The sequence below is a fragment of the Callospermophilus lateralis genome, chromosome 14 (assembly GCF_048772815.1).
Source record: "Callospermophilus lateralis isolate mCalLat2 chromosome 14, mCalLat2.hap1, whole genome shotgun sequence".
NCBI lineage: Eukaryota > Metazoa > Chordata > Mammalia > Rodentia > Sciuridae > Callospermophilus > Callospermophilus lateralis.
The window spans coordinates 28,486,403-28,506,907 of NC_135318.1; the positions used below are offsets into that span (position 1 = coordinate 28,486,403).

The 20,505-nt window shown below is 35.8% G+C and overlaps 1 protein-coding gene across 2 annotated transcripts in view; it reads right to left on the minus strand.

The window, feature by feature from the left end:
* Positions 1-2,729: 2,729 nt before the first annotated feature.
* Positions 2,730-20,505, minus strand: part of Eif2ak2 (eukaryotic translation initiation factor 2 alpha kinase 2) — a 36,788-nt gene continuing 19,012 nt past the window's right edge. Inside the window, exons 11-17 of one of the 2 annotated variants that reach the window (XM_076832580.2) lie at positions 19,634-19,747; positions 18,150-18,330; positions 15,894-16,022; positions 10,360-10,461; positions 9,233-9,286; positions 9,005-9,152; positions 2,730-3,344 (exon numbers count right to left, since the gene is read on the minus strand). In XM_076832580.2, coding sequence (XP_076688695.2) covers positions 9,033-9,152; positions 9,233-9,286; positions 10,360-10,461; positions 15,894-16,022; positions 18,150-18,330; positions 19,634-19,747 — 700 coding nt within the window. In that variant the 3' untranslated portion in view covers positions 2,730-3,344; positions 9,005-9,032. Of the gene's footprint in view, positions 9,153-9,232; positions 9,287-10,359; positions 10,462-15,893; positions 16,023-18,149; positions 18,331-19,633; positions 19,748-20,505 lie in introns of both variants that reach the window. The other variant, XM_076832579.2, reaches the window with a different exon arrangement.

Below are 20,505 nucleotides of genomic sequence, written 5' to 3' on the forward strand. Positions count from 1 at the left end.
CCATATGCTCAGGTTCTCCCCAGTAATTCTGAATCAACTATGTTAGGGAAGCTTTTAGATGTCTATTTTCAAGTTCTAAGAATGAGTCTGATAAGTACCCGAGGATAATAACTAGTGCTGTTGCTTAAATAAAGAGTACCAGCATCACTTTATATTTTTTTTTGATAATTGTGATTACACCTATGTGATTTTACAGCTTACTTTTCAGTTACCTTTAGAAGAGATCAGTTTCTTCCTTTTATTAAAAACAGCATACACAAGAAAATAGCAAAAGCTAAGCTACACTTGCATAGGGCAAGATAATCAACAGTATAACTCGTATGTATTAATCTCTGACGTTATATGACCTAATTCATTTGTTTTTGAATTTTATTTTTTATGTTTTTTAGAGAGAGAGAGAGAGAGAGAGAATTTTAATATTTTTATTTTTCAGTTTTCGGCAGACACAACATCTTTTGTTTTGTACGTGGTGCTCAGGATAGAACCCGGGCCGCACGCATGCCAGGCGAGTTCGCTACCGCTTGAGCCACATCCCTAGCCCTGTTTTCGAATCTTACATGGGGGACTTCAAGAAATAAATTTGCCTCCCTCCTCCTTACCCCAAGATTCTAATGTAATTGGCCACTCTCATGGCAACATGACTTTTGACTCCAAAGATGCAGCATAGCTTGAGAACCACTAATTTGGTTAAGTTATTGGTCTCAGTTCTTCAACCAAAAAAAGTAATAATTTGTATAAATTTACAGATATGAAACACCAATATTTAAGTGTATATTTGGGTACCATTATTTAATATTTGCTTTTTTTCTAAATAGCAATAAAATTGTATCAATAGCTAAAACAAAGGAGTACATCTTTCTAGAACTTGACTAGACTTAACAGGAGGTATGCCTCCATTCTTGTGCACCTAATGTTAAAAATAGAGGCTTCAATAAGAGTGAAAACATACTTTGAAGACGGGCATGGTGGCACATATCTATAAGCCCAGCTATTCATGAGGCTGAGGAGAGAGAATCAGGCAACTTAGCAGACCCTGTCTCAAAGATAAAATTTAAAAAGGTCTGAGGTGTGACTCAATGATAGAACACTTACCTAGCATGCTAGAGGCGTTGGGTTCAATCCCAGCTACCACACACACATACAAAAAAACTTATGCAAATAGGCCTTTTGTGACCTCATAACCAGACAAAGAAAACTGAACATTGAAAACAATTTAATTTGCTTTAGAACATTTACATGAAATTTGAAACTTTAAAACAAAGTAAGTTTTAACATGTTGTCATTTTTAAATTTTTTATAGTCATTACTTTTGTTTATATTGTGCATTTGTTTTCAAAGATCTCTCTAGAATTTTTTAGCATCTTACTTCCTTAATTATAAGTCCAAAATATGCAGCTTCTGACATTCAAAACAAATACTTTAAATGATCAAACTGATTTACCTTATACCTATTTACTTCAAGTGTTATTTACCAAGCATTTAAGTGTTGGAATCTGAAGGGGAACATTCTTATTAAATATTAGGCACGTTTTGTAGGATCAAGCTTATGAAACTCTTTTATTCCACACCAATCACTAACAGAATTCCTGCTTTCTGCAAGGCACAGTACCCGCTGCCTTAGAGTATACAACAATGGGAGAACCTGCCTTTTGCTTTCCAAAAATTTACAGTATAACAAGGGAAACGCAGGAATTTCTGACCTTGGAAGCAAATGGTAAACACAATGAAGTACTAAACAAAGGGAATGCTAGGGGAAAGATGACTGTGAGTGGGATATGGTAGGACACCAGGGAAGTAACACAATTTTGGTTCTGAAAGATGGGCATAACTTTGATATGCAAAGTTGTGAGGCAGGAGTTACTATTATAACCCAGAATTCTACTCCTAGATATACATCAAAAAATAAACATGTCTACATAAATCTTGCCTGCATATGCTTGTGGTTGTATTGTTCATAATAGCCTAAAAGTGGGAACAATTTGGGTCTGAGGTTGTGGCTCAGTGGTAGAGCATTTGCATGTGTGAGGCACTTGGTTTGATCCTTGGCACCACATAAAAGTACATAAATAAAATAAAGGTATTGTGTCCATCTACAAATGAAAAAAAATTTTTAAAAAGTGGGAAAAACTCAAATGTCTATTAAGTGATAAAGAGATACATAAAATGTTATGTATTTGGCAACAAAAAGGAATGAATCACTTGATCGATGCTACAACTTGGATGAAACTCAAAAGCATAATACTAGATGAAGAAGACCACTGTCAAATAATTATTTTTATATGAAATGTCGGGACTCGGCAAATTTATAGAGATAAAATAGATCAGTGGTCTACTAACATTGGGAGAAGATGGTGAGTGAGTGTCCATGGGAAAGGATTTCTTTTGGGGGTAACAAAAATGTTTAAAAATGAATGTAGTGATGGTTGCACAACTCTGAGTATACTAAACACCAAAAATTGTATATTTAAGTAGGTAAATTATATTGAATGTGAACTCAGTAAAATTATTTTATTTTTTTAATTTGTTCTAATTAGTTATACATGACAGTAGAATGCACGTTGACACATCATACATAAATGGATTGTAACTTCTCATTCTTCTGGTTGTATATGATATAGGATCACATTGGTCATGTAATCATATATGCACGTAGGGTATTAATGTCCAATTCATTCCACTATCTTTCCTATCCCCATACCCCCTCCCCTCCCTTCACTCCCCTCTGCCTAATCCAAAGTACCTTTATTCTTCCCCAGCCCCACACTTATTGTGAATTAGCATTCACATATCAGAGAAAATACTCAGTCTTTAGTTTGGGGGGATTGGCTTATTTCACTTAGTATGATATTCTTCAGCTCTGTCCATTTACCAGCAAGTACCATCATTTCATTCTTCTTTAGGCTGAGTAATATTCCATTGTGTATATATACCACATTTTCTTTATCCATTCATCTGTTGAAGGGCACCTAGGTTGGTTCCATAGTTTGGCTATTGTGAGTTGAGCAGCTATATACATTGATCTGGCTGTGTCACTGTAGTATGCTGATTTTAAGTCATTTGGGTATGAACCAAGGAGTGGGATAGCTGGGTCAAATGATTTCATTTCAAGTTTTCTGAGGAATCTCCATACTGCTTTCCAAAGTGGTTGCATCAATTTGCAGTTCCACCAGCGATATATGAGTACACCTTTTCCCCCACATCCTCACCAACATTTATTTAAAATCATTATTTTAAAAAGTTACACAGACCTGGGCAGGGTGAAGCATGCCTGTAATCCTGGTGACTCAGGAGGCTGAGGCAGGAGGATCATAAGTTCAAGACCAGCCTCAGCAACTTAGTGAGACCTGTCTCAAAATTTAAAAAAATAAGAAAGGTTTAGGGATGTGGTTCAGTGGTTCAGTAAAGCACCCCTGTGTTCAATCCACAGTACAAAAAAATAAAAGTTGCAGGATTTTCAGAAGAAATGATAGGAGAGGACAGACATGTGCATCTGGGTCTTTAATCCGGTAACAGAATGTGGGATGTGTAATGGGAGCCTCCAGGGAGCACAGCCCTGCCAAAACTTCTGCCAAGAGAAACTCATTCTAGATTTCTGGCCTCCAGAACTATAATAAAATAAATATGTGTTGTTTGAAGGCACCAAATTTGTAGTAATCTGTTACTACAACCACAGAAATTAAAATAGGTCTTAACCAAATTAGTCCCCAGAAGATCACACATATTTGAGAAGCACTTTATTTCCCTCACAATTTTGCTTATTTACAGTTTTTAAGTTATAATCGAAGCCAGTAGTGATGTCACCATATATTTATTAATCGATCTCTTCATCTATGACCATTTTGGGGAAATGAAGGATTAGAATAAGGATAGGTCAAAATCACAGATACTTAACTGTAGCCAGTGACGACTGGACAGGCATTTATATGTAGCCAGTAAACATCTAAATACAAATGTTTCCTACCTGCACTTCTTGCAGTCTCTGCATCTTCCCCTTCTGGCAATGCCTCCAACTTGGATCTCCAAATGGGACTCAACATTTTACCTTCCGAACATACCTCACCATATCAATGGATGGATGGTGGCCCCACTACTGGCTTAAATTCCAAATTACTAAAAACTGTGTATTAGGTAAAGGTGAGACAAGTAAAATACCTCTCAAACATATGTGATTCTTGGGTTTCATCGGATTATATTTTATTTAATGGCATCAGAATCCTGCCACTCACCTGAACAAACCTGGAGATAATCTTTGACCTTGACCTTTTCCATAACCCTCACGTCTCCTGTTGTTCAAGCTTAGTCCTTCAGCCTTCTAACCTTTCAAATAGAGTCTCTTCCTGCTCTAACCCATTCTAAGCACATTATTTCCAAGTACTGGTTGGACCACACCCCCGTTTAAAAAAAGATACTCATTTGTCACCTTTGGAGGTTGCTAGGCACTAACTCATTCTAAAAAAAATCAATAAACATTATCACGTGCTGGTTAGTACATGCCTGTCAAAATATAGCTACACAGCTGCTCTGGAGACTAAAGCAGGAGGGTTCTCTATTATAGGCCAGACTGGACAACTTAGGGAAACCTTGTTAATAGAGTATAAAAAGGGAGAAGCAGGGGCATGGGGTTGTAACTCAGTAGTAGAGTGTTTGCCTAGTGTGTGTGGAGCACTGGGTTCAAGTCTCAGCATCACATATATGTAAATAAAAAATAAAGGTCCATTGACAACTAAAAAAATTTTTTTTTAAAAAAAAGGGATAAGCATATGGTACAATCTAATGTAGTTGCTTGCCTCATGTGTACAAGGCCCTGGATCCGAGTCCCAGTAACACTGAAAAATAAACTTGATAAATACTTATCCCTCTTTCCCATTCAGCTTTAGAGAAAGTTATCTATAGAAAAATCACAAATAATAAATGCAAGAAGTTTGGTAGAATCAGAAAATCAATATTTGGCAAACCCTAAAATGAAATAATGGACCCAGGCAACAATCATCAATGGCTTCTCAAACCATAAAGTAAAAGAATGATGGAAAGCCTTAAAGTGGATTACACCACTATAACCTACAGATCCATCTAAAAATCACTGAAAATGGAACAATCAGGTATCATGTTCCTCTTGAAGTATTGCAAGAATAAGTGTACAGCATCGCCTATGAAGTACTCTGGGAGAAAAGTGAACCAGAATCAAATCAAGCTTCTAGATCTAACTAGACATCATGGGGATACCATCAGCCAAATCCTGAATGTAGGACATTCTACAGGACAAATGATCCAGGTCCTTCTTCAAATACATGGCAAAAAGAAAGAAAACAGAGGCAAATGTTATAGAGTACAAGAGACCTATAACCAAATGTACTATTGGATCCAGACTTAAACAAGCAATAAAAAGATATTTTTGAGATAACAAAACTGAATGCAGATTAATTATTGTATGATATTAAAGAAATTTATTAATTTTAAATGAAAATGATATAGTGGTTTTGCTAAAATCTAAAATACCTTATCTATTAGAGATTCATTTTTAAATATTTACAAGTGAAATGAATTTTAAAATTTTCTTCTCAGATACTCACATACATATGTGCACATAGAGCTGGCTTCAGAGACATGTGATCTGTGCACAAGACCATGCTCAGAAGTGTCCACCTTTAATTTTTTTAACAAGGGCCCTACATTTACACTTTGTAGTTGGTCCCACAAATTAGGTGGCTGGCCGTACACACACATGTATACACATACTCTACACATAAATATGAATATATGTGTGCATATATATATGCTAAACATATTTAACATAAATAATGTAAGCATGCATGCATGTTACATATGCTTATGTTAAATAAACACACATATTTAACAAATAATATGCATGTTTAGCAATTAAAAATTAACGAGAAGGCCTGTTTCTAGTTAAGTAACTATATCAAATGGCTCTTTCAAAACTATCTGCAAATAAGGTCACTGCCTCTTGCCTCTCTCCTCTGATTAAGAAGATACTTTTTATCTACTATTTTTTTGAAGCTGAAAAGATATATATTCACAAATAAATAGCTGCTAAGAGATGCTATATTTTTTCGTAAGAGTAGAAATATTGCACCAAGGGAAGGTTAAAAGGCTACATTCTCATGGCCACCTTCTTAAGTTTTTCTTTTTAAGTATATCCTCATTCATTGAAACCAGACATTATTAGTTAAAAAAAAAAAGAGAGAGAAAGAAAAAAAACTTCTATCCACCCATAAAGCTTTCAAACCTACAGAAAAGTTGAAATAGTAGCACAACCTACACATTTTATCATATTTGCATCCTCTCTCTCCATCTCTTTCTTTCTCCATATATGCATCAATTCTTGCTGACCAGTTGAAAGTCACAAACATCATGACCCTTTACTCCTGAATATTCCTGCATACATTACCTAAGAATAAAAGTTTCTCCTTGGCCACAAAACTTGTCACACCTGAGAAAATTAACAATTACATTGTTACCTACTATGCAGTCTGTACTCCAAAAGTTCTCTATTTGTCCCCAAAATGTCTTTTGTAGCCGTTTGCTGGGATTTTTTTTTTTTAATGTAAAGAATACAATAAAGATTCAAGCATTGCATTTGATCATTAGATCTCTCTTGGCTCTATTTAGAATAGTTCCCCTACATCTTTTTTCATGACATTTGACTTTTTGAAGACTAAGTCCATTATCTTGTAGAATGACTACATTGACTACATTCAGGAATTAATAATTTCCTCATGACTGAATTCTAGTCAGACCCTTTGGGCAAGAGAGCTAGGTGCTATTGTATAATTTTTCTATCATGTCAGGAGGGGCATAATATTAGGTTGTTCCACCTTGTATGATACTAGATTGAATGACTTGGTTATTGTAGTGACCACAGATCTCTCCATTGAAAAAAGGACACTTTCCTCTTTGTAATATATCATCTGTGGGATAACACTTAAATTCTTTTGAATATTCTGTTTCCCAACATCTTTTCACCCAATTGTTTTAGCATCCATTGATGAACTTTGCCTTAATCAAATACTGTACTGGGAGTTGAACACATATTAAGCATTTTTTATGAATACTTTAAAAAATAGGTATAAACCTTGATATAAGTATTTTCTCTTACTCTGCTTAGCCAAAATTTGGCTAGTTTTTTTTTTGTTGTTGTTGTTGTTGTTGTTTGTTTGTTTGTTTGTTTCCTGGTACTGGGGATTGAACCCAGAGGTGCTTTATCACTGAGCTACATCATCAACACCCCCCACACACTTTTTTTTTTTTAATTTTGAAACAAGGTGTCACTAAGTTGCTTAGGGCCTCATAAAATTGCTATGGCTAGCTTGATCCTCCTGCCTCAGCCTCCCAAGCCACTGGGATTACTTGATTCACTTTTAAAAGTTGTAAAATTGCATGACCCTCAAGGTCTTCCAAGATGCAATTCAAATTATCTTCCAGCATTTTCTACAAAATTAGGACAGTGAACTAGCACACCCAACATTCCTCAAATACATCTTTTCCAGAACTCATGCCATGCCTCTAACCCAGACTGCAGGTGAGCCCTCTCCTCATTCAAATACTTCACATGCTTGGAGGTCTCATTGGCATGTTACTTGTAAGCCCTGAGGTTGGTTGAAAGCTCCCCCCTTCTATTCTTAACTACTGCTGTTCAGCTAGCACAGTTATCTTTTCTTCAAAGCATTTGTTATAACAGACATAATAAATACTTAAGATAAATAGAAAATGTGTAGTGGACTCAACAGTCAGTTTCAGAGAAAGAATTATAATTTCTCTGAAGTCCTCCTCTCCACTCACATTATCTCCCTCCCTTCTGAGATAACCCCTATCCAGAATTTAATATTTCTCATTCCTTTCCTTCCCTTTGTTTTATTAAATTTCTTGGGAATCCTAAAAAAATATTTAGTATTACATGATTTATAATAGTATGTAAATGGAGTTTGCTGTGTATATTTTCTGAAATCTATTTTGCTCTGCTAATCTTACATTCCGGAGAGATATATTGTATTGGTATTCATTTCATTATAATGCATTCATTTTTAATGCACTCCAGTATGTGAATTTTTTATAGTTTTTTTCTTTCAATACTAGGGATTGAACACAGGGCCACTCTACCACTAAGACAGTTCTCCCTAAGTTGCTTAGGGCCTCAATAAGTTGCCCAGGTTGGCCTTGTACTTTTGCTCCTCCTGCCTCAGCTTCCTGAGTCACTGGGATTACAAGTGTGCACCACCACACCCAACTGTAAACATAATTGTCTTCTTCATTCTTCTTCTGATGAGCATTATGGTTGTTTCCAGTTCTTTTTACTCCTTTATAAACAGGGTTTTTATAAACATTCTTGTAAGCATGTATATAGGAATGGAGCTGACTGCTTTGAAGGTAAATATAGCTTCAAATTTATTAGATAATGTCAAATTGATTTCCAAAGTGATGGTATATCATTTGACTTTTTATAGATACCATATTTCCTCAACTGGCTTGTAAGCTATTCAAGGCAAGGAAAGATCTTTTTTTTTTTTAGGGAAGAAGCATCTAGAAACATTAATCTTTTAATAACCATATTAATTGGTCCATTCACTAATTGGTATAAAAAGAAAATATTTTCTCTTACAGAATAAAGAGATAAGATAGGAAAAAACAAGTGTAAAAATGTTTTTGAAGTTTTTTTTTAAAAAAGAAAAATCTGGGTGTGGTGACTCACACCAGTAATCCCAGCAACTTTGGAGGCTAAGGCAAGAAAATCACAAGTTTGTGGCCAGCCTCAGCAACTCTATGAGACCCTCAGCAAGTTAGTGAGAAATAAAATAAAATAAAAAGGGCTGGGGATGTAGCTCAGTGCTAAAGTGCTCCTGGGTTCAATTCCCAGTACCAAAAAAAGAAAAAGAAAACCTGCATTCAAAAGCAATAAAAAAAATTAAAGAAAGAAAAATTAAAATAAACACTAAATATCCATCAATATCCCCTAGTAGATTTTAGATAATTAAAAGAAAACACAGACCAGAAGCTGGTTATTTTTTCAGAGGGCCCTAATACGTGTTTCTTTTTTTCTCTGAGACATCTTTCCACTTGGCCAAGGTCTTCAGTATTTCAGACGTGTCAGGTCGTTTCTGAGGTTCCTTTGAGAGTAATTTCTGTAGAAGACTTTTCTGTAATAATAGTAAGAGTTAATACTAAGAAAAAAAAAACATTGGAATAAATAGAATTCTTATTAGTGTCAAGCACTTACTTCTTTGCTGTCAAATACATCAGAGAAGATGCCATTTCTTAGATCTTCAAAAATCTGGTGGTAAAACATAAATACATATATACATGTACATATATATGTATATATATTTACTTATTAGAAAATCATTTTCTTGGGAGGAAAAATGAACAGGATGCACTAAAGGCTGAGATTACCCTAAAATCCAGGATAGTTCCAGATCTTTGGAAAAGTCTCTATAGCCAGGAAGCAAATAGAACTCTCTTCCCCATACCCTACCCCAATCTAGTAACCATCCTTAGCATTCTATGTTTGGAAGCATTAGGTGAATTACATTCACGCCTCCCTTCATCCTTGCTGGAACTCTATGTGACAGGTACTTTCAATGTCCCTTTTTACAGAGGAGAAGGCTGTGGCTGCAAGGCAAGTCCCATTCCTGAGCTTGAGACTAGGATATGCAGTTGTCTACTACTCACTTCAGTGATTCTCCACTGTCCACACAAGAAAGTCCATATTCTTTCATTGATTTAGCCACAACTTGTCTCTCCAGCCCCATCAACCACAACTCCTTGTTGCTTACATACTCCAGTAAAACTGCACTGCCTGCTGTTCTCAAATACACTGCACATTTCTATCTCCAAGCTGGGACTACCTACTTTCTATTTTGGACTATTAGAAACAACCAACCCTTCTGGGTCCAGCTTACATACCTCCAATGAAATCTTAACTGCTACAGATAGAAAGATCTCCCTCCTAGTTGTTTCCACAGACTTCTCCTAAAACATCTACATTGTTCTCTTGTATTCTCTTTCTTCTTAGAAAATTAACTTCCAGAGAATAGGCTTGCTCATTGTTATAACCCTCATGACACTTAGCACAGTGTCTGCCTTCAAGAAGGCACTGATGAAATTTTGCTGACTGGCTCCAGTTCGAGTCTCATGAGATGTAAACACCTTCCAAAGGTCAAAGATTTTGGTCTATAGCAAAAATGGTTGTCAAAACTTGCAAGAGAAAATACATATTTTACTTACAATCATACACTAATACACTCGAGACCACCCTCACATGAGGACAATACCTATTTGCAGCAGTGCAACAAAGATGACAGCCAATCATTTGTGTTGTTTAACTTTTTCTTTGAGATTATTTACCTTGACTGTTTCCGAAATTGTGGGACATATGTAAAGAAGTTCAGCAAGAATTAGCCCCAAAGCAAAGATGTCTACTTCCTTTCCGTATTCTTCTGAAGAAATCTGAAGAGACCAAAAATATATTTGCCTTCATTACTCACCTGATATAAATACATCTTCTGATGCCAAAAAACTATTGACCACAAATACTTGATCATTGTGGGGTTTTTCTTAAGAAATCACTAAGAAAACAGTCTGTTCTCTGTTTACCTACTCGCTATCTGCTGGTGAACACTATTGTCAAAGGACTCTGGAAGGATGGAATGATGTGGAAGTCTAACATGTGTCTCAGTCCAATAAAGGAGGTTTCCTGTCACTCCCATTAGTACCTAGGTATTTTTCTTATGCCTATGAAAATCTCTGTTTTTTTAAAAAAATAACTGGATGCTTTAGATGCTGTGAAGCATGAGTATAGGGTCCATGGGCCCATGACAAAGGCAAAAACAAGAGTTGTTACTCATATCTCTTGTTCTATGGCATGTTCCTAAGAAGGTGAAGGCAAAGACAGGAAAGCCCCAAGTGTGTTGAAGACGCCCAGATTAAATTTTTAGATCACACAACAAAGTCTGTTTATTAACATAGCAGGATTTGTGAGTATGACTGCCAAGGGTTTAACTTTTTACCACTGAATAGCAGAACAACCTGTATAAATTAACTACTCCCATAGGAATAATCTCAACTGTAAAATGGGGCCAATAAATAATACTGACCTCAGTTACGAGTGTGGAATTAAATCAGATATAGCAGGGAAAGCAATTAAAATAGTGTGTAGTAAGTGATTTGCATGCAAATATTCATAGCATATTTATTTATTATTTTTTTTAATTTTTAAAAAATTTTTTAGTTGTTGATGACCTTTATTTTATTTATTTTAAAATATTTTTAGTTATACATGGACACAATATCTTTATTTTGTTTATTTATTTTTATGTGGTGCTGAGGGTCGAACCCAGGGTCTCACACGAGAGAGGCAAGCACTCTACCACTGGGCCAGATTCCCAGTCCCAACCTTTATTTATTTATATGTGGTGCTGAGAATCGAACCCAGGGCCTCACACATGCCAGGCAAGTGCTCTCTCACTGAGCCACAGCCCAGGCCCACATAGCATATTTATTTATAATATTCTATAATTAGAAATGATATAAATATCCATCAAAGGAGAAACATGTTACACATACAACAGAATACTACTCAGCAATAAAAAGGAATTAGCTACTGTACAAATAACAACTAAAGTTTCTCCAATGCCTATTAACTTGAATGAAGACATTAAGTACAAAAAAGTATGTATTATGTGATTCCACTCATATGAAATTCAAAAACAGGAAAACCTAAAATACAATCACAGAAATGAAAGCACTGGTTGCCTATGGGCAATAAGGAGGAAGGACTGACTGGACAGGGGCCTAAGGGAATTTTCTTGGGTAGGAAGAATGTCCTACATCTTCATGGGCTTATAGGTTACACAGGAGTATGCATTTGTCAAAACTAATACAGGTACAATTAAGATATGTGCATTTTATGGTAGACAAATTATTCTCAATGAAATGTACTTAAATTTAAAAATCACCTAATAAAAGCACAATGACGAATGCCTTTTTAATATTCTGAGGGTGACAATGTAGGATGCAGGAGATAGTTAATAAAGCCATTAGCTTCCTATTGTGTTCTACTTTCACAGTGAGGGCTCGCTCCATTCTACATTGTCAAGCTATCAGCTAGTTCAGTAGACTTATTCTTTATTATTATTATTATTTTTAGTTGTTGATGAATGTTTATTTTATTTATAAATATTTGTCGTGCTGAGAAATCAAACCCAGTTCCTCCCATATGCTAGGCAAGAGCTCTACCACTGAGCCACACCCCAGCCCTCAGTAGACTTATTCTTCCATGACAGAATAGTATGAGTATTTTGAAAGATAAATCAGTAAAATCATCTTAAAAGAGCATTTAAAAACCAAAATGAACAATAAGATGAAGAATCTAAAAGACAAAAATAGATAAGAAGCAATCAACCAAAATAAAAAAGTATTAGTATAAGAAGTCTATATGTGAAATACAATATTCAGGGAGGGATGTGCCTGCAGCTCAGTTGGTAAAGTGCTTGCCTGGCATGTGTGATATACTGGATTTGATCCTCAGCACCACATAAAAATAAATAAATGTATCCATCTACAACTAAAAAAAACTTTTTTTAAAAGATACAATATTCAAATACCAATAGCTGTACAACCATATTAATAAGCAGCATTAATCACAATAGCTTCCAGAAGATGGAAGCAACCCAGGTGCACATTGAAGGGTACATGGATAAACAAAGTGCGGTGGCCATATAATGGAATATTCTTCAGCCTTAAAAAGAAAGGAAATTCTGGCACATGCTACAATCTGGGTAAGCCTTGAGGACATTAGACATAGTGAAATAAATCATAAGAGGACAAATACTACATGGCTCCATTTATATGTAATATGTAGACAAATCAAATTTGTAGACACAGAAAGCAGAATGGTCGTTGTCAAGGTTTGGAGGGAAGGGGAAAAGAAAGTTAACTAAGGGGTACAGAATTTCTGTAAAATATAGAGTTTTATAGATTTATGGTGGTAATGGTTACATAACAACATGAATGTACTTGAGGCCACCATTAAAAATGGTTCTTGGGGCTGGGGATATAGCTCAGTTGGTAGAGTGCTTGCCTCTCATTGCATAAGGACCTGGGTTCAATTCTTAGCACCACAAAAAAAAAAAAAAGGTTCTTGAGATGGTCATTTTCTGTTATGTGTATTTTACCACAATAAAAAAGAAAGAGATATATTTTTAAGATCAATGCCCTCACTAACAACCAAATTTATATAAGTAATCCCATTTTAATAGCAAAACACAATATGTTTCAGGGAAAGGCTTTAAGAAGTATGAATAACCTTCATTTACAAATGTTTTCACTTCATTGAATATTATAAAACTGACCTTAAGGTAGATTGTACTAGTGCTCTCAACTGTGTACTGGCTTCCCAGGGAGAGGATTCCACATCCCACCCCCACTGCCTCAAACTGAGCCAAGCAATCTATTCTGGGCAACAAAGTGTGGCATGTATGTGCCACTGATGAACAGAACTTGTAAAAGCCACCACAAGGTTCCACTATTGCTTTCTGTTACAAAGGCAGTGAGACCCAGATTGATTCTACCTTCAGCCTAAAGGAAACAGGAGAGCAAAACTGCCAGTGTTGCTGGCCTAACACATGAGAGAGAAATAAACTCTAGGTGCTTTGTGTGTCATCAGAAATCCAGGGTCTACTTGTTACTGTAGATAGCCTGGCAAAAGCCAATTGATGGAGGACTTGAACAAGCACCAAGACGTACCAATCTCCTCGAGACAAAAAGGTCAGTTCTCATCCAAATCTTTCAAAGTAATGCAACAGCTATCAAAACCCCCGAAACCAGTCATAGAACACGACACTCTGCTGCTGGAGCTCACTTGGAATTATAAATCTGAACCACTAAGGATGGTTTAAAACCGAAAAATTACTAGCAGGGAGGTCCTATTGTTCAAATACAAAAATCTATTTTATAATGCCTCAATAATTAAAACAGAATAATGTTAAAGAGAAAAAAAAATGGAACAGAGTCTCCAGAAATAGATTCACAAGCGTGTAGGAATTTTACATATGATGAAACAGCACTTTTTAAATTGTGATAAAGTCTAACATAACATAAAATTTACCTATTTTAACCATTTTTATGTGAACAATGAGTGACATTAAGCACCTTTACAATGTTGCATAACCGTCACCACCATTTATTTATGGAACTTTTCATCCTCCCAAACAGAAATGATAACTACTAAGTAATTAACTTCCTATTCCTCCCTCCTTCCATGACCATGAATTTTCCTTATAGTATTTTAAATCATAAACTATTTCTCCATCTACATGATGATGGAGAAATTACATGTTCATATGGGGAAAATCAAGTTAGATTCCTTCCACATACACAAAAATTAATTCAAGTTAAAGCAAATTATTAGCAAAAAGTCAAAATATTTTAAACTCTCATGATATAAATGGCCTATAAAATAAAAATGACAAATCCAGGAATGATAAAGAAAATACTGATAAATATGATAACTTAAAAACTCTGTACCACAAAAGGCATGATAAACAAAGTAACAAGGAGAAAAGACTTTAATATAGGTTACAGATACAAGATCAATATCCAAAATATGTAGATTCCTTACACATACATTAGAAAAAGACAACCTAATTATGAAAAATGGGGAAAAGCATGAATAGAGAATTTACAGGAAAAAAACAAATAAATTTGTAAAAAGATAGCATAGCTTACTAAAAAAATCTAGAAAAAAAATGCAAACAAAAATAGCAAGGCATCCTCATTCATCACACTGGTCATACTGAAGACTGATAGTACACCAGTTTGATCAAGAGTATGAGAAAACAGCATTCTCATTTTTATTGGAAGATTATTGTTAGAACCCCACTTTTATTCTCTGTTTGTTTTCTTTTGTTTTTTGGTATCAGAGATTGAACCCAGGAGCCTTTTACCACTGAGCTACATCCCAGTCCTTCTTATTTTTTATTTTGAGACAGGGTCATACTAAGTTGCTGAGGCTATCTTCAAACTTGCAATTTTCCTGCCTCGGACTGCAGAGTTGCTGGGAGGGTACACCACCACACGTGATTAGACTCTCTTATTTAACAACAACTGGGCAGAATTTATCATGGGTGAAATGCACTTATCATTCTATTCAGTCATTTGACTTTGAGGAATCTACCAGATTATCATAGAAATACAGGTGGCCCTTTATCAATGGCTTCCATAACTGACAATTCAACCAACTGCAGATTAATCTTGAAAAAACTCTGCATCTGTATTGAACATGTAAAGATTCTTTTTCCTATTGTTTAAGCATTATTCCTTGAGCAATGTACAATATAATAGCTTTGTATGTGGCATTTTCATTGGGTATCATCAGTAATGTAGAGATGATTTAAAATACATGGGAGGATGCATATGTAGTATTTGCTGTATGCAAATACTGTACCATTTCATAGAAGGGCTTAACATCCATGTATTTGGAATCTGTGGGGTGGGAGGGGGTATCCCAGAACCCAAACCCACAGTTGAGGGGAGTATTTCTCTACTTCCTGATTGTCACATATCCTGAGCTGCTTTACTCCATCACACCCTTCTGCCCTGATGTTCCATCTCATCTCCAACATAGAGCAATGGAGTCGGCCATCTATACCTGAGATCTTTGAAACCATAAGCGATAAATAAACTTTTCCTCCTCTAAAATTGTTCTAGTCAGGTCTTTTTATCACAGCAGGAAAAAAACTGACTGATACAAAGGGAATTTTCAATTCTTATTCTATATACTTCTCTAATGCTTTAATTTTATGAGAAAGGTCTAATATTTTTGTAATTTTAAAAAATTAAAGAAGCAACATATATAAGAGCAGAGAGGAAAGGGAACTTACCTGTTCTGGGCTCATATATCGCCAAGTTCCCTTTTTTCTTGTTCGCAGTTCATCATTCTTCAGGGTTGTTACAAGTCCAAAGTCTCCAATCTTTATTTGTTTTTCACCTACTAAAAATATATTACTTGGCTATGGGAAAAAAACAAACAAATTTTAGTTTATATGTACCAATTTGACAGAGTAATACCACATGTCCAAATTATCTTAGCAAAGGCTACTTTTGTATTTACTTTTATGGCATTTACCCTTATCCAGGTAGTCAAAAATCAGAGAATTTAATATCACAGTCTCTACAATGCCAGTTGAAAGAAAGACTTTCTAGTCAACAGCAGAGGTAGCTTGGGGTATAGGTACTTCCAAGTATCTCAACAGCTGTCAGTGAAAAGTAGACTCATTCTGAAGGGATCCAGGGATGGATCCTGGTCTACAGGGTAGACATGACCTGAAGGTTTGCTTTAATATATTCTAATACACTGACATACTGATTATGTGGCTCAAAGAGTGAGAGAGTTCTGCATCCCAGGATGGAGTTAGACATCTACCAGAGAAAATATCACAAATATGAGTTCAGGATCAGATGAGGATTGAAGCAAACACCCTTAAGACCCCATCCAATTTTGAGATTCTCTAAATGGATCCATTCCTACTAATGCTCCAGAATGTCCTGTGCAGAATTTCTCCAAGGAGCTTCCTTTATGTCAACTTTTCCAGGGCTCTATCAACTTCTTACAAACACATGCCCTTCATGTTGAAAGAATTCTAAGCTACCTGGGAGCTGACAACTAGCACAAATTATTTTTCCTAAGTAATCCTTTAAGCCAATTAAAAAAAAGAAGAAGAAGAAGTACAGAATGAAGAGTGACCAGCCCCATTACACAGTTTTGTAGAAGGTATTGACCAATATCCCACAGACCATGAAAACAGGAAGGTTGTTGATGTGGAAATTAATATTTTGCTATTCCTGCAAAGGCTAGACTTTAAACACAATGTTGGGCTCTACACACACATACTTTGTGGAGTAACATTTATGACAAAGCCTAGTAAAAGAACTGAGAAGGAAAAGACTAGGGAAGGATACAAGGAGCTTCTGAAAAGCCAGCCTGACAGGCCCTGGGCAGAAATTAGCAATCAGATTAGAATTCAATTAACAGATAAACAATTGCTTAACTGCTTACTTAATTGTATGACTGATCCCAAACCAATACAGTCAATTTCTTCTTTTGAACATGGTCCATCTAATGTTCTAACTCCTGAAATCACTCTTAGATAGCGTTAACATTAACTATTAGAACCAGGTGGGCTCACACGTCAAAGTATCAGACATCCAGCCCCAGGGAAGACCCAAGCAGTATTCTGTGAGGGCCACTGAATCCTAGCTAGGTCAAGCCAACAACTCTACACATGGGCACTTATTTTCCTCAGAAACTGCTTTGCTCCTTTCCTTTTCCTGGCCGTGTTAGACAGGTAGAGTAAGCAGACAGCCAAGGTCCACATGGATGAGGGACTTCTGGCACAGTGATCAGGGAAGGCTGAGTAAAGGAGTTGGGACTAAAGGAAATAGGCAGAAGAGTGTCTGTGAGACAAGAACATGAGCAAAGGCTCAGAGGTAGGATTTTAGCCTAGATCATTTGTAAGGAAGGGGAAAAGAGTATGGAGGAGCGACTAAAAGGCTGCCTCTTTGTCTTTCATTTTGATGAAAAAGAAACATGGGAACATTGCTTGTTCAGACCATAAAAACCAAAGGAAAACAAAAATACTAAGGAATGATACATGCTCCAAGTTTTGGATTACTGCATTTACCAATCCTGGGCCAAACTTCAAGGCCCAACCAAAAAAAATACTAGACTCTGGACCCAGCAACCCTCACCCACTCTCCTCGGGGTAAGGACTAAGGGAATAGGGAACCATGACATTTGAACAAGCCTGAGTAGTAGCAGCCACAATTATTTGTACAGAAATGTTCAGTTTAGGAAAGTTAGTCTTTCAACTGGGGTCTGACTATCAGACAAATAAGACTGGATGTGAATGAGCAGTCTTATTTGGCTGATAGTCAGACCCCAGTTCACACGCCCCGGAGATCTTCCTATCTGCACAAAATGGTAACTGAGGCATGCTCTAGACCCCTTCTAACCTCAAAGGATCAGAGATAGTATTTTGCCATGGCTATTGATCAATCATAATTCTAAAACCAGAGAAGATAAAATTTTCAATTACTAAGTTACAGTCATCAACTTATGAAGTACATTTCCCACTTACTTTGAGGTCTCTATGAATTAAATCTTTTGAATGTATATAATGCACTCCTTCTGCTATCTGTTCAAATAATTCCAAAGCCAAAGCTTTGTCTGGTACGTTTTGTCTTCTGTTTTCAATCCATTCATCCAATGTCCCTTTATCACACAATTCCATTTGGATAAAAAGGCACTTGGTCTTTATTCTGGATATAAAATTCACAGAATGTTAAAAGCAATAAAAATAAATTTTTAAAAATATTTTTAGTTATAGCTTCTTATGTACACCCAAACATGCCTCAAAACAGAAATCTAAATATAATAAATTTAAATCAAAATATCATAAGCCATTTTCTATTTAAATCATAGGTTTCCAAGTATCTAGATTTTTGTTTTGCTCATTTACAAAATACAAGCCAGCTCATTATTTAAAGCTAAAGACCCTTGATAATTTTTCTAATAGACAGGAATAAGACCATTAATGGTAGAAAACCAGATTCCATTATTATATAATTTTGAAACATGTTAATTCACATCAATCAACTGAGCATCTACTTTGTGAAAGGCACAAAACAGGCACCTAGAAATGAGAAAATGAATAGGCACTATCCTTATCATTATAGGAACTGTAGCCTAATAGGAAAGAGGCTGAGGGAAAACAAACCTAACACAACTATATAGGACAAAAACTCTAGGATTAAAGTGGCAATAAATTGCTTACTATGAGATAAAAGTTAGAGGACTGATTTATTTTATTTATTTTATTTTTATTCTTTGGTACTGGCCATTGAACCCAGAGGTGCTTAACCACTGAGCCACAACTCCAGCCCTTTTTATTTTTTATTTTGAAACAGGGTCTCACTAAGTTTCTTAGGACCTTGCTGAGTCCTAAGGTGGGGGCAGAGCTATATATTAAACAGTGGAGTTAAGAAAGCTAAATCTGAAATTTTGAAAACAGCTGAGGACATAAAAGAAGGTATTAATTAATTAACTGTAGTAGGGGGGATTGAAATCATAACTGAGTTACATCCCCAGCCTTTTTTATTTTTTATTTTGAAACAGGGTCTTGCTAAGTTGCTAAGGCTGGCCTTAAATTTGCAGTCTTCCTGCTTCAGTCTCCTGAGTTACCAGGAATACAGGAATGCCTCACCACACCCAGCTAAAAGAAGGTTTTCATTTTTTAAAAATGTTTTATTATTATTAGAGCTTTATAGTTATACATACTGGTAGGGCTCACGGAAATTGATTTTAGTTCATGATCCTTCCTCTTCCTTCCCCCTTTTCCTTCTCTTCCTCCCTCCCCTCTCCCGTTCTTCTTCTTCTACTCTACCAGACTTATCAGAAGGCTTTTAAAAGCAACTTGGAGCAAGGCTAGGACAAGCACAACAGCATCTGTCAGAACTGGTTGTGATTATTAATTGTGATGATTGATGGTCTCTTTCCATCCATGAAAGGAAATGACGGTTTCCTTCCACCTTGTTACAGCTATGAGAACTTCTTTTTACCTACATTGCACTGCTTTCAGGATCCTCATAAAAATCGACTCCTTCCCAACAACTGCAGTAATGAACAATGTTGGGATGTTTAAATGTGGCCAGTGCTTGTACTTCACGCTCTACCTTCCTGTTAAAAGGAACAGGAACACAAATGTGTCAGTATACATCCCTGATAAATACAAAACATTCAAATATCAGAAAACAACTGTCCACACAGTTAATAAACAGTCATTGTGGTTCCTACATCAAGTTTTAGAATGGGATCCAGGAGGAAAAATTGAATATATAGGGGGAAAAAAACAGTATTTCTCACTCTCAATGTAAAAGAAAAAGCAGTGAGTTAAGTGCTTCAATTTAAAAGTCATTTGCAGTTAGTTTTTGAAATGCTAGTGACACAACATGATAATTAAATCATATACCATGTTTTGTTTGGACAAAATCTTGGGATTTCACAAGCAAACTCCATTTGGACAATAAGGGTAGGTTAACCAAGCAACACGCAAAACCTCATTCAGAATTTTCTTTTTAAAATTTTTTTTTAGTTAGAGTTGGACACAATGTCTTTATTTTATTTATTTATTTTTATGCAGTGCTGAGGATTGAACCCAGCGTCTCGCACATGCTAGGTGAGCCCTCTTCTGCTGAGCCACAACCCCAACCCCTTATTCAGAATTTTCAAAGTGTGACAAAAACATACCAAAGTGGTAATTTATGCAGAGAAGCAAAAACTTCACTACATACTACAGGAGCTTTATATGGGTTTTAGCAAAAGCTCTGACATAGCCTTGCTAAATAGAGTGAAAAGAATTGAGTTTCCAAAGATACATAAGCATTTTACAATTTTATTTTTAAGAAGTTCTATGTGACATAAAATTTGTAAAACTA